Source organism: Mastigoproctus giganteus, chromosome 4, assembly GCF_048544385.1.
Source record: "Mastigoproctus giganteus isolate SK-2022 chromosome 4, ASM4854438v1, whole genome shotgun sequence".
Lineage (NCBI taxonomy): Eukaryota > Metazoa > Arthropoda > Arachnida > Uropygi > Thelyphonidae > Mastigoproctus > Mastigoproctus giganteus.
The window spans coordinates 131,709,496-131,723,783 of NC_143578.1; the positions used below are offsets into that span (position 1 = coordinate 131,709,496).

Here is a 14,288-nt window from a genome sequence, read left to right on the forward strand (position 1 = left end):
TGAGCAAAAAAAATTTGCGTAAATCCGAAGTTACATAACTCAGGCCTACAATAAGTCGGGGACTTACTGTATTGCACTGCTTTGAATGAGTAATGCTTCACCAGTGGAGAAGATTAATGTTACTTATTCATGGCAGATACCACCACCCAGATGGCACCATTTCAAAGCTTGTTGGCTTACTCATCGGTGGGTGGGCAGGTACCCTGTTGTTGCAATAGTGACTGGGTTATACTTCATAACCCAGTTATGAAGCATAACTGCACAATATGAGAGATGCTTGTGGTGTGTGTAGTTTGATCTAAAAATATTTCTTGGCTAAATGCCTAAGAGTATGAAAGAGTTGATTTATGCATGATTACTGCACATACATCATTTCTACTACCAAGGTAGTATATGAATGCATCATTGTGAATAGCTTCACAAAGAGTGGTTGAGGTGTTTCAATGCTTTGAATAAGTAATACTTCAGCATTGGAGAAGACTAGTGTTATTCATTCTTGGCAGATACCACCATCCAGACAGCACCGTTACTCATTGGTGAGTGGTTATGTACTTGGTTGTTGCAATAGTGACAACCCAGTTATGAAGTATAACTCCATAATATGAGAGATGCTTGATGGTAATGGTATCTGCCAAGAATAAGTAACATTAGTCTTCTTCATTGGTGAAGCATTACTTATTCAAAGCAGTACAATACCACGGTCACTCAATGTCACAATATGAGATATAATTAAACGATACATTCATACTACCTTGATAGCAGAAATGATGTATGTGCAATAAGAATGCATAAACCAACCCTTTCATTTTCTGAGGCATTTAGCCAAGAAATATTTTTAGATTAAACCATGTACACCATCAAGCTTCTCTCATATTGTGGAGTTATACTTCATAACTGGGCTGTCACTATTGCAACAACAGGGTGCCCACCCACCGATGACTAAACCAACAAGCTTTGAAACGGTGCAGTCTAGGTGGTGGTGGTGGTGGTATCAGCCGAGAATAAGTAACATTAGCCTTCTCCACTGGCGAAGCATTACTTATTCAAAGCAGTGCAATACCTCGGTCACTCGTTGAGAAGGTGTTCATAATATGATATATAATTAAATGATGCATTCATACCTTGGTAGTAGAAATGATGTATGTGCAGTAACCATGCATAAAGCAATTCTTTCATACTCTTAGGAATTCAGTCAAGAAATATTTTTAGATTGCAGACAGGCTGCAAGGAAGGCCCATATGTAAGTAATAACATTTATTTTTACTGCAAAGCCTGTTATGCACAATTGACTGAGATGACAAAAACAAAGTTTATTGAAAACTATAATAATTATATAAATATTCTTCACACTCACTGGTGGTGATACATTGCTATCACACAATATTTCAAAGGCATTTTCAACATATATTGGAAGTATGAAAGCTAGAGCTGGTAACATTTTAAGATGTAATGCAAAATTAGCATCAGTATATCAACCTTGATGTCTTACCATTTGCAATTAAATTTTTACAGCATTTATAAATCCTGTCTCAAAATCAGTCATTATTTCTGGTGATGCAGAAGGAATTAATTTTCTTAATTTTTGTAACATCCGAACATGGGTTTTCAGATTTGTTGGGTAATAACTCAAATAATGAAAGAATAATATCGTTATTTCTTAAACCATGAAATGTGCATATCTGAGAAAAAAAACAGGGAGGAATAGTTTTAAATGTAACATCTGCATACCAGTGCTGGGATTGTGCTAATAATTGAAGGCTCTGTTGTCTTGAAAATATTAAAATATGATCAACTGCAGGACCAGAGTCAAATAGTAACAAATTTTTACCAGTTGCCATTCATTTATAAATCTCATGAAACACTATATCCTCTCATTTCACAGGCACATTTGCCATTTGGTACAGCAGTCTTCTTCACACAAATATTTCTTATTCTTCTTCTTTCCAAATTTCATACACTTGGTAAACTAACGGCAGTCAATTTACTAATTCTAATTGATTGCTCTGAGATTAGCATTAGCATAGGCATATGATGCAAGAAAGCAAGCTTATGCAGCATCAGCCAAAAGAAAAAAAAAAACTTCCACTTCAACCCTCCGTTCCTTATAAATACCTGTCCAGCTGAGCCTTAAATTTATTTAGCCTATCAATTTCCACAACAAGGGATGGAAGATAATATAATGAGGTGGATGTGAATTTACTGCACCATCACATACTTTCTTAGTAAAAGAAGCCATTTCAACTTTAGCAGCATCTCCACAATGGCAATGATCTCCAGAGATTTTAATAATTTTACTTCATTCGGTTATAAATTCCACTCTACATTTGAGTTTCTGATAATTTTTGCATGTCCAATAAATTTTATTTTCAGTGTCTTTATTGTTGAAATATAAATATCCATTGAAATGTATCTTTCGCTTTCCTTTCTTACTCTCAACAAATTCAAAAGCCATTTTAATAACAAAATATTTTCAATGACTTTTAATTTAAAATTATTTGAGAGATGTTATGATGACAAGCTTATGAAAACCATGAAGCAACTGGCTGATTGTGTAACATTAGCATTAAAGAAAATATTTCTAAAATTAATTGCAGCCCACCACAGAAGTAGGAAACCAATGGAAAGGGCATAATTGATTTTTCTCACGCAGTCAAATACCATTAGATTCTCAAAATTCCTATAATTAATCTATTTAAATGTTTTTATTAATTTTAAATAAAAGTTATAACAGATGTAGGTTTGGTTTTCCCATTTTATGCAGATCTTAGAAAATGGAAATTTCTGCTTAGCTTCTTTCATTCCTTAATTTCAGCTGATAAAAATTGTATTGCATGTATTGCTGTGTTACTCACTAATGCTCTGTACCCTATTATGATTTTTGCAAATAATGAATATCAGTTTATTATTAATCAGGAGGTTTCAAAGGGTGTTTTTTTTTTTTTGCAACATTCCATTAGCACACTGAAGTTAAAAAAAAAGAAGTAGCTAAGCTTGTTTTTCTTTTTAGTCCACACACACACACACACACACACACACACACACACACACACACACACATATATATATATATATAAAGGCAAATGGTGCCTAACATATTGGTTGGTCCAAATGCCTAAAAATTTTAATCTGGCACTAATTACTTTCTTCTATTTCAGGACTTGCCCAAATTAGTCACAACTTAGAAAAGCCTTCGATACTGTTGCACATGGAAGACTGCTGCACAAATTGGAGCAGTGTGGCACTGGAGGCAAATTGCTACTATGGATAAAGGGATGGTTGAGTGGGAGAAGACAGAGAGTGGTAATCAATGGACACTGCTCTTCATAGACTAATGTTATTAGTGGAGACCCTCAGGGTTCAGTTTTGGGTTCATTGTTTTCTGTATTTATAAATGATACTGATGATGGTATATCAGGCTTAATGTCCAAGTTTGCAGGAGATACGAAGGTTGGCAGGGTTGTTAATGACACAAATGACAGTACACTGCTGCAACAGGATCTAGGAAAGTTGAGCAGATGGGCTGAGAGGTGGCAAATGAAGTTTAACATTGACAAATGTAAAGTACTCCCAGAGCAACGTATCAACTCTGTGGTACCACACTGACAGTGGTAGAGAATGAAAATGACCTGTGGGTAATTGTGCAGGCAGATATGAAGTTTTCTGAGCAGTGCAGACGGTCTGCAAGAGTACCTCATGGTGTCTTGTCAATGATATGCAGGAATTTTTCTAGCAGGGATAAGGAGGTGATTATCCCCTTGTATAAGGCAATGGTCAGACCATACCTTGAGTATTGTATACAGGTCTGGAGGCCTCATTTTAAAAAGGATGTAGAGCTGTTGGAACGAGTACAGAGAAGGGCAACAAGATTAGTGAATGGAACAAAGGGTTGCTTACGAAGAAAGGCTTAAGTTTTACAAATTACAGTGTCTGGAGACTAGGCACGTGCGAGGTGATCTGATTGAGGTGTATAAAGCCTTGAATGGTTTGAGCATGCTCAATGCTGATGGGATTCTTCCTCTTGCTCAGAATAATCGCCTGAGAAGGCATAAATTCAAATTGAGGAAAGACTGTTCTGGATAGATGTGCAGAAGTTTGCCTTTAGCCAGTGGGTGGTTGATTGCTGGAACAAACTTCCATCTGTCGATGTAGACGTTGATAGCTTAAATAGATTCAAGGCATAACGTTGACATACATTTGGAACGAGTGGATGGGTGAAATATGGGTTTTTGGCTGATGCTAAATAAGCTTGCTTTCTTGCATCATGAACCTTTGCTAATGCTAACTTCAGCGTACTACTATTTCTAGACTCCTCCATTAAGAACTTTGTCCATTACTAAACAAGAGGAATAAACATTTACTATAAATCCCACAAAACAATGACATCTTTATTATAGAACAAACATAATTTTATAGAGCATACAAACCAAACAGTATTTCTCCCCTTTCAGGAAAATTGTTAGTCACAAAAGACTGTGGACTATCCACAAATTATAAATCAATCCTTCAAATCATACATCTGAGGAAAAAACAGTACTTTTTTTTTTGACAAAAGAAAGGTGAAATAAGACTTACCTTCACATTTCATTCCAACTTGACCAGTTCCCCATATATAATCTTTGCCTAAGGAAAATACTGAAGATTAATACAGATTTCTAGGTCAATTGCTCTTAAATCATACAGTATCCTAAACATGCAAAATTCAAAAAAAGTGCTGAAATGTACATGCTTTTGTTATTTTATTTATTTAAATAATGTACTCATTAACTATAAGTCAGTTGGTGCACAAAGCAGTCATGTAGCAAATCTAGAAATGTTCTACTATTGAGTTAGAACCATAAGTTCAAAATCAATATCTGAAAGTTAAAATTCTCCATGATGAAATGCTGGTTTGTTGCACACTACAGTTGTTCATTACAGGTGACCCCCACTTAACGCTGCTAATTCGTTCCAGTGTTAAGTAAATCCGCACTAAGCGAGTGCCACTTTCCCATAAGGTAACATATGTATTTGTGAGTTGTGGTCGGTGCCATAGGATGTTTCCTAATCAATAATAAACGGCTGTGAAAAGATGCACAAATGTCAGTCAAAATATTTAATATTCAAATATTTGTACATATAAAATATTCTGCATTACATACGTATATAATTATGTGGTAACTACTTGCATATCAAAATTAAACTTAAATTTCCAATTAAAATCATGAATTTAATTGATCTAAATTGATTTTAATTGACGAATTTAATCATGAAAAATGTGTTGATTTTGGGTTGTACTTTGGCCCTCTTCCTGGTAAACTAAAAAGGGGTTTTAATTTTAAATCCCCCGCAGCATTACCACCCAACAATAAAATCAACCGATCCTTTGCCGCTTGAAATCTGGCATGTTTTTTTCTTCTTTCAATATGAAACTTCTTTTAAGCATTTGTTTCCAAAAAAGTCCTGCTTCATCTATGTTAAAAACTTGCTGAGAAGTATAACACATAATACACCTCTTCAATAATTTACAAGTTGTTTTTTTAAAGTTTCGGCTCCTTGATCTGCACCTACAGCTTCTCCCTGGATTTTAAAGCTATCTATCAACCAGCCCCTACTAGTTTTAAATGGTTCCACATTTTTTTTTTTTTTAGATGAGTTTTCTTCAGATCATCATTTGGCTAATCTCTCTCTCTCTCTCTCTCTCTTTTTAATATTTAACTTAACTGAATTCTGGCATTGGATATTATCATCAATAAAATTAGTTAAAAGTCTCTCCATTTCAATCCTAATAGCCGGCCTAGCCCTGGTTGCTTGGCGCCTCCGTAGCCAGGTGGGAAGGAGCAACAGTTCATAGCACACGCTTCTTGATTAGACCGGAGTTTGAGCCCGTCACCACCAAATACGGAGGAGGCGGAAAGGTCAGGGAATGATCACCGCATATCCCTGGAGAAATATGGACTTAGTTGCTAATGCTCCTAAAAACCAAATAACAACAACAACCTGGTTGCTTACAGTGGAACAGCTGTCTTTCCCGCTGCTAAAATTAATTCTTTATTTTTTATAATTGTTTTTACAATTAAACCTGCCAGTCCTAAATTATTGCACACATCCGCTTGACCGGAATCGATTCGCTTCAAAACATCTAATTTAATTTTCAAATTCAGTCTTTTTCTTACATTTGTAGTCTTCATACTGCGTCCAGACGTTGTTGCTTTTTCATTCTTATCCAGAATTATTAACTCTTCAAATATGTAACTGCGTTGGTTGCATTAATTACGATACAATGTTTGAGTAAACTGTCCATACGCACATTGTCTAATACTGTACTGAGTGATGACTAGACTTCAGATAAATGCATATAGCAAAAATATTACAAGCAATATACTTGATCATTTTTTAAAATGTTAATCACGGAACTACGTAACAAGCCACTGTACTGCAATTAAATTAATTTGCGAGAAAATTTCACCGAGCGTGGGAAATGTTTTAATGCTGTTTTCCTATTCATTTTCAAACTATCGACTCCAAATGAAATGATTTCGTTAAATTTACCAAAAATTCAATCTGTAAAAGAGTGGTATAGTGATTTGTATCTATCTTTCCTTAATTTGAATTTATGCTCCTTTAGGTTCGTAATCTGAACAAGTGGAAGAATCCCATCAGAATTCAGCGTGCTCAACCCATTCAAGGCTTTATACACCTCAATCAGATCACTGCGCAGGAGCCTAGTCTCCAGCCACTGCAATTTGCAGAACTTAAGCCTCTCTTGGTAATAGGATCCCTTCATTCCCCTCACTGAAGGGGAATGAAGGGATCCTCTTACATGCTCAAGCAAATCTACATCCTTCTTAAAATGAGGCCTCCAGACCTGTATGCAGTACTCAAGGCATGGCCTGACCATTGCCTTATACAGATTGACAATCACCTCCTTTTCCCTGCTAGCAAAATTCCTGTATATCATTAACAAAACCCCATGACCTACCCTAGCAGTCTGTCTGCATTGCTCAGAAAACTTCACATCTGACTGTACAATTACTCCCCAGTCTTTTTCATTTTCTACCACCTTAAGTGTAGTACCACAAAGTTGGTACGTTTCTCTGGGGTTACTTCTATGCATATGCAATACTTTGCATTTGTCAAGGTTAAACTTCAGTTGCCACTTCTCAGCCCATCTGCCCAAATTTTCAAGATTCCGTTGCAGTAGCACACTGCTATTACTGTCATTAACAACCCTGCCAACCTTTGTATCATCTGCAAACTTTGACACTAAGTCTGATATACTTTCATCAATATCATTGATAAATATACAAAACAACAGTGGACCGAACACCGAACCCTGTGGGACTCCACAAATAATATTAGTCCACGAAGAGCAGCACCCACTGATTAACCCCCACTGTCTTCTCCCACTCAACCATCCTTTTATCCATTGTAGCAACTTACCCTTAATACCATTCTGCTCCAATTTGTACAATAGCCTTCCATGCGCAACAGTGTCAAAAACTTTCCTGAAATCCAAGTATATGATATGGTAACATCAACAAGTTGTTCCCACTGTATAGAATTTAAAAACTGTCCCAAACAACCACAGTCACCTTTATGAAAGCAAATGCCCTTCCCTTTACCCCTGATAGTAGTTACCTCTTTGAGTAAATCCCATATTAGTACACTGCGATCAGTGCCACCTAGTGTTTCCTTTATCTGCAGATTCTTAATGCATGAAGAATCACTACTGATAATCAGATCAAGAGTGTTATTCCCTCTAGTTGCTTCTCGAACATGCTGCTATAGAAAATAATCATCCAATAAATCCACAAAATCCTTGCTAGTGTGTGAGTGATCAATCCACAAGTTCCAGTCAATATCTGGGAAATTAAAATCTCCCATTATAAGACAATCTGATTTTCTGGCCCACTCTATTTCTCTGTTCAGTTGTTCGTTATACTCATCAGAGTCATTTGGCTTATAACATCTTTTAAGAGTAAGCACTTTGTTCTGTAGATTTCATTTTTGGGCCCTGTGGGGTATTTTTGGAGGTCATTTCATTACATTTTAAATAATACATCCTTTATGTACAAATTGCCTTAATTTTTCCAGTATAGGTAACCCTCATATAACACAGTAGTTAGGTTCCTATAAAATCTCATGTAGTGCGAAACCATGTTATATGGGACTAAGAACCAGTTACAAAAGGGGGCATTCCAAAAGCTAAAAAAAATACATAATTGTTTATAACTATCGGAAACTTAATTTTTATTAAAAATAATAATAGCTGAACAAACATCTTACAAACCGTGATATACATGTTAGATAATTAGAAAAATATAAGAGATTTTAACTCATAATCAGCCTGACACTCACATCAAATTAATCCAATTAATACATTATATGAAACAATTTATGACTCGATATTATGATTTAAAAATGTTAATATATACAGGTTACTTTAAAATAATCCTGTATTCAATTTCCATAATGTACTCACTGCTAAAAGGAAGAGCAAAGCGAAGTCGATGCACATCAACCCACCACATACTAAACCCCCCAGCAATAATGGACAGGAAATTGAAGACAATTTTCAAATTTTCTAAAATATTTTATACTAAAAAGAGACTGAAAACGGATATAAAAGCTTTAAATGCCCTAACTTCCCTTATTACACACTCAAACACTGAGAAATCGGTAGGCCAATTGTCACCCTTTCTCATACAAAAGACCCTTGAGAGCTGTGTCGGCCCACCAAAAAATGTTAAAAGATTAAAATCAGGCGATATTTTAGTAGAAACAGTCCACTCTAAACATTCTGAAAGATTGTTACAAATGACAACCTTTGCAGGAATACCAATAACGGTTTCCCCTCACAATAACTCAAAAGGTGTCGTTATGGAATGGGATCTTCTAAATGTATCCGAGGAGGAAATTCAAAATGAACTTCAGGAACAAGGAGTCATAAACCTTAAAAAGAATAACAATTAAAAAAGAAGGGAAAATTACTCCCACTAGGAACCTGATACTCACTTTTAACATACCAAAACCACCCAGGTCAGTAAAATCTGGATATCTACATTGCAATATTAGACCATACATCCCGAATCCTCTCCACTGCTTTAATCATCAGAAGTTTGGCCACTCGCAGACTGTATGTAGAGGTAAGGCAACGGGTGAAAAACTGTGGTTCTCAAGAGCATGTCACTTCTACTTGTACAGCAGACAACCATAAATGTGCAAACTATAAAGAAGGTTTTCTGCTTGTTCAAGAGAGTGTGAAATCTGGAAGAAAGAATAAAGAATCCAAAAGTACAAAGCGGAAAATGGCGTTTCATACAAAGAAGCTAAAAAAGCAATAACAATAAACACAGGAAACAAACAAGTTATGTTCAAGTCATTAGTACAATCAAAAAGGACTCCTGAAATGAGATTCCCTAATTCAATATCTGTTGGAACACAAACAAATGTTACAATTCCTCCAAAAGAATCAATCTCAGAATGGGCTCACGAATTGTTTAAAACATCTCCACCACAAAAACAACAAGAAAAAGTGGTCAATACACATCTGTCTTTTCCACCGGAAAATGCAGAAAGTGTAAAAAGAAAAGTAACCAAAGAAAGAAAAAGTAATAGAGAAATAAAAATGGCAGAACAAATGGATACAGAGGTAATAAACCTCAGAGAGGATCCCGTACTCGAACTTTCTGTTGAAGAAGAAGAAGAAGAAGAAGAAGTGGATACTGGAAGACCCCAGTTTCCAAAGAAAGATAAAACCAAGGCGGACAGAGTGAAAACAGCCCCAAGGAAACAATCCGAGGGACTATCTAACCCGAAATGACAGATATGATTATCCAGTGGAACTGTCGAGGTTTTTGCTCAATCATTAATGATATCATAGACCTCATTACCCAGTATCATCCATTAAGTATCTGCCTACAGGAAACATATTTAAAATTACAGGATCACAATGAAATCAAAAATTATACAATATATAGAAAGGACTGCATATCAGCTACAACAACAATGCGAGGAGAAGTTGCAATATTAGTTAACAGACACGTGCCATCCCAAGCAATGCCGTTGAACACACCCATAGAAGCAGTCACAGTCCGACTAGCAATAAGCTTCAACATTACCATAACATCAATATATATACCTCCTAGTCAAGATTTCCCATTGAAAGATTTCGAAGAGCTGATTGCTCAACTAACATCTCCATTTTGCATTTTAGGTAACATCACCCACTATGGGGTGATCCCAAAATAGATCAGAAGGGTAAACAAATTGAGAAAATAATAAACAAGAACAACCTTATGATCATGAATGATGACACACACACACACACACACACACACACACACACACACACACACACACACACACACACACACACACACACTTCCACCTACCATCAAAAAGCAACTCTGCAATAGATCTATCAATCTGTTCCCCAATACTGTTCCCGAAGATCCAATGGATTGTACATGAGAACTCATGGAGCAGCGACCACTACCTCATAATTTTGAAAATTACAAAGAAAACCCTATACCAAGCCACCAGGCATCCTAGAGGGAAAATATATGATGCAGACTGGAAACCTTCAGAATATTAGCAAGACTAGACCGGAACGTCATTAAACAAGAATCAGTACAAAGAGCAGTGGACTATGTCACAAATACCATTCTTCAAGCAGCAGAAAAGACAATACCTGAAACATCTTTTAACATTAGAATATATCCAAAATCATGGAAACAGTGAGAGCCAGTAAGCTAAAAAAGAGAGAAATAGAGCCTAGAATCACTTTCGTAAATATCCAACAACGGACAATCTGATACAATTCAAAAGAGCCAGAGCTAATGTCAAGAGAGTGCACAAAATCAGCAAAAAAGGCGAGTTGGATCAAATTTGCATCCACTATAACCAGTTCCACACCTGCTATACTTATCTGGAAGAAGATCAGAAGGATGACAAACAATTCTCAAATAAATTCATCGCCATTACTAAATTGGAAAGGACAGTTAGTCACAAATACCTCAGATATCGTCAGTGTACTCAGAGAAAACTTTGCCAATACATCTGCCATTTGCGCATACTCAAATGCTTTGAAAAACTTACAAGAAGGCCGAAAAAATAAACCTAAAATTTTCCACCAAGCACTATGAACAATACAACTTGCCACTCATGGTAGCAGAATTAAAACAAACCCTACTACAGATGAAACACAGTGCAGTTGGTCCCATTGAAATACATTATGCAATGATACAACAATTAGATGAACAATCTCAATTAGCCCTGTTAGATTTGTTTAATAAAATATATCTTGAGAATACATTTCCAGACCAATGGCACCACGCAATAATACTGGCTTTCCTGAAACAGGGAAAAGACCAATCAGACCCACAGAACTATTACTCTATAGCTTTGACCAGCTGCTTGGCCAAAATCTTGGAGAAAATTGCCAATAATAGACTTAAGCTGGATATCATCGTTCTTCTCTTTCTTGGTGATGCCTTCTCTCTCTCTCTCTCTCTCTCTCTCTCTCTCTCTCTCTCTCTCTCTCTCTCTCACACACACAGGGGTAACTCGGGAAATTTTTTTTTTTTTTTTTGGCTGGTGCAGCATAAGCCTCAGGCTTCCTCGTACCATATGGCTAATAATAATAATATTAAAATTATCTTTTGCATCCTGCAATAATCCATGTCTGAATTATTGCTGCAGTCTTGTCTAGATGATCCTGCAATGCATCTTTAACCAGTGACACCATTATTTTACCCGGAACAGAAGTTAAACTGTCTAGTCTGTAATTAATCGTATCATCCTTTGATCCCCCTTTGTGAATTGGGGATACATTTGAACATCTCCAATCCATGGGGACCTCCCCGGTGTCCAAGGATACTCTCATAATTATGGCTAAGGGTTTGCTAACTTCCTTTAATAACTGAATAGATCCCATCCACCCCAGGTGCCTTTCTTATGTTTGACTTCAACAATTTCTCCTCCACTTTGCTCTCAGTTATTACAAAATAATTAAGCACCCTGCTACAATTCGATAACCTTCTGGCATTTTCAAACCTTAATGTAGATGTGTGAATGTAGATGCAAAATACTCATTCAGTTTGTTTGTTATCTGAGCAGGATCATTAACAGTCAAACCATCGATATCAAGTGAACCAATCAGATTCATCCCTTCCTTTTAGAGTTTATATAAGTAAAGAAATCCTTGCTATATTCTTAGCATCCTTTGCCAAAGATTTCTTGTAATCTGCCTTTGCCTGCCTAACCTCCTTTGTGACTTGATTACAGACTAGTTTATATCTGCCATAGGCTTCTGTGTCGCCTGATAATTTATATGCATCCCATGCATTTTTCTTCTCTGTCACGAGTCTCATTAGTTTATTTGATAACAATTTAGGCCTAAACCTTGAACAATATTTCTTAAAAGGTATGAAACTTTCAGTAGCTTCCACAATTAATTCCTTGAATGCTTCCCACTTAAAATTTGCTGTTGGTAATATCATCAGTTGATCCCACTGTACAGAATTTAAAAACTGTCTGAGACCACTGTAGTCACCTTTATGAAAGCAAAAACCCTTTCCTTTACCCCTGATGATAATTATATCTTTAAGTAAATTCCACATCAGTACACTGTGATCACTGTTGCCTAGTGGTTCCTTTATCTGCAAATTCTTAATACACGAATGATCACTGCTAATAACCAGATCAACAGTTTTACCCTCTCTGGTTGCCTCTTGAACATGCTTCTGCAGAAAACAATCATTCAATAAATCCACATAAGTCTTACTAGCGTGCGAGTGACCAAACCACAAGTTACAGTCAATATCTGGGTAGTTAAAATCCCCCATTATAAGACATTCTGATTTACTAGCCCACTTTATTTCTCTGTACAATTGTTCATTGTACTCATTAAGCCTATAATACACCCCTCTTATTTTTGCTTTTGCAGTGCTTATGTCACACACCAAACTGACTGAACAGTGCACTGTTCATCTATATCAACTGGATGCATTTTTTTGATTTTATGTTTTTCTTAATTAACAGCATAACACCTCCTCCCTTCCTATCCTGTCTATCATTTCTGTACACACTGTACTCCCCAAATTCCAATTCTGTATTCCTAATATCTGTGTGACACCACATCTCGGGTATCCCAACAATATCCGCTTTTGATGTCTTGACCAACACTATAAATTCATCAAATTTATTTAGTATACTTCTAGCATTGGTATACATGCACCTATTCTTATTCTTAGTTACCCTAATACATCCCATATACCCACCTGTTTCATGATGACTGCCATCAGTCCCTGAAACCCCCAGCAACCCTCGCTCCAGGCCGCTATTTATTCTAATTGAAGTAGTGCAAGAATCACCTTCACCTCTGCCTGCAACTACTTTTAACCTTTTAGTCTGGGAATCCCCCCCCCCAAGCTAGCAGTTTTCCGATCCACCTAACACTGCCTCGATAGCATCAGCAAATAGTCTTGCACCCTTTCTATTTAAATGTATCCCATCCCTGTAAAAGCAGTCTCACCTGTTAACAAGCACAGACCACACTGAAAAAAATTTTACCCCTTGAGCCTAGCACATTCCCTCCAGGGTCGAATTGATTGACAAGGCTCTGATCACGTACTCCCTCCTATCGTGTCTGGGCAGAATTGCAGACACTTTCAAATTTAACCCTAACTCACGACTTTTTTGCAACACTGACCTATACTTGTTAAGTAAATCTGAAGATCTCCTACTCTTAATGTCATTGGTGCGAACGTGTACAACAATATCACCTTTTGTACCCTTAAAAGATATGCTTTACAACATCATCAACTTTTGTACCCTTAAAAGATGATATGCTTTACAACGTCATCAACTTTTGCCCCTGGCAGACATACCCTGGTCCTATTCCATCTATCCCTTTTACACAATATATTCCTCGTCTCCCTGACAATAGAGTCGCTAACAATAACTAACTCCTGTGGGACCAGCACATTCTGCCTTGGAGATTGCCACTGTGTTGCCTGATGCCCATGAGTGGGCTCTGGTGTTGAGTTGGGCAACTGAGAGCTTGATGGGTCCCCCACTTTAATTCCTTTGAGGACATCTACCCAACTCTTCAAACTCTCATAGACTCCCATTAGAACGCTGAGTTGACACCTAATTTCTAGACACTGTGCACCTGGCACACACAAAGACATATTCCTTGGCTAGATCATGTTCTGTTCTAGAGAGTTTGGCAAACATTTCACAAGTTGCACATTTTTTTTTAGGCTGTTCAAAATAAGAATATGGTATATGGCTTTTATGGGTAA

General features: G+C 36.7%; 1 protein-coding gene across 5 annotated transcripts in view; it reads right to left on the reverse strand.

Annotated features, from left to right (window-relative positions):
• The window catches only part of Pi3K21B (phosphatidylinositol 3-kinase regulatory subunit alpha), a 519,263-nt gene that overhangs the window by 388,448 nt on the left and 116,527 nt on the right, over window positions 1-14,288 (reverse strand). For all 5 annotated transcript variants that reach the window (XM_090372927.1, XM_090372928.1, XM_090372924.1 and 2 more), the window contains exon 4: window positions 4,573-4,620. In XM_090372927.1, the coding sequence (XP_090229053.1) occupies window positions 4,573-4,620 (48 nt within the window). The remainder of the gene's footprint in view (window positions 1-4,572; window positions 4,621-14,288) is intronic.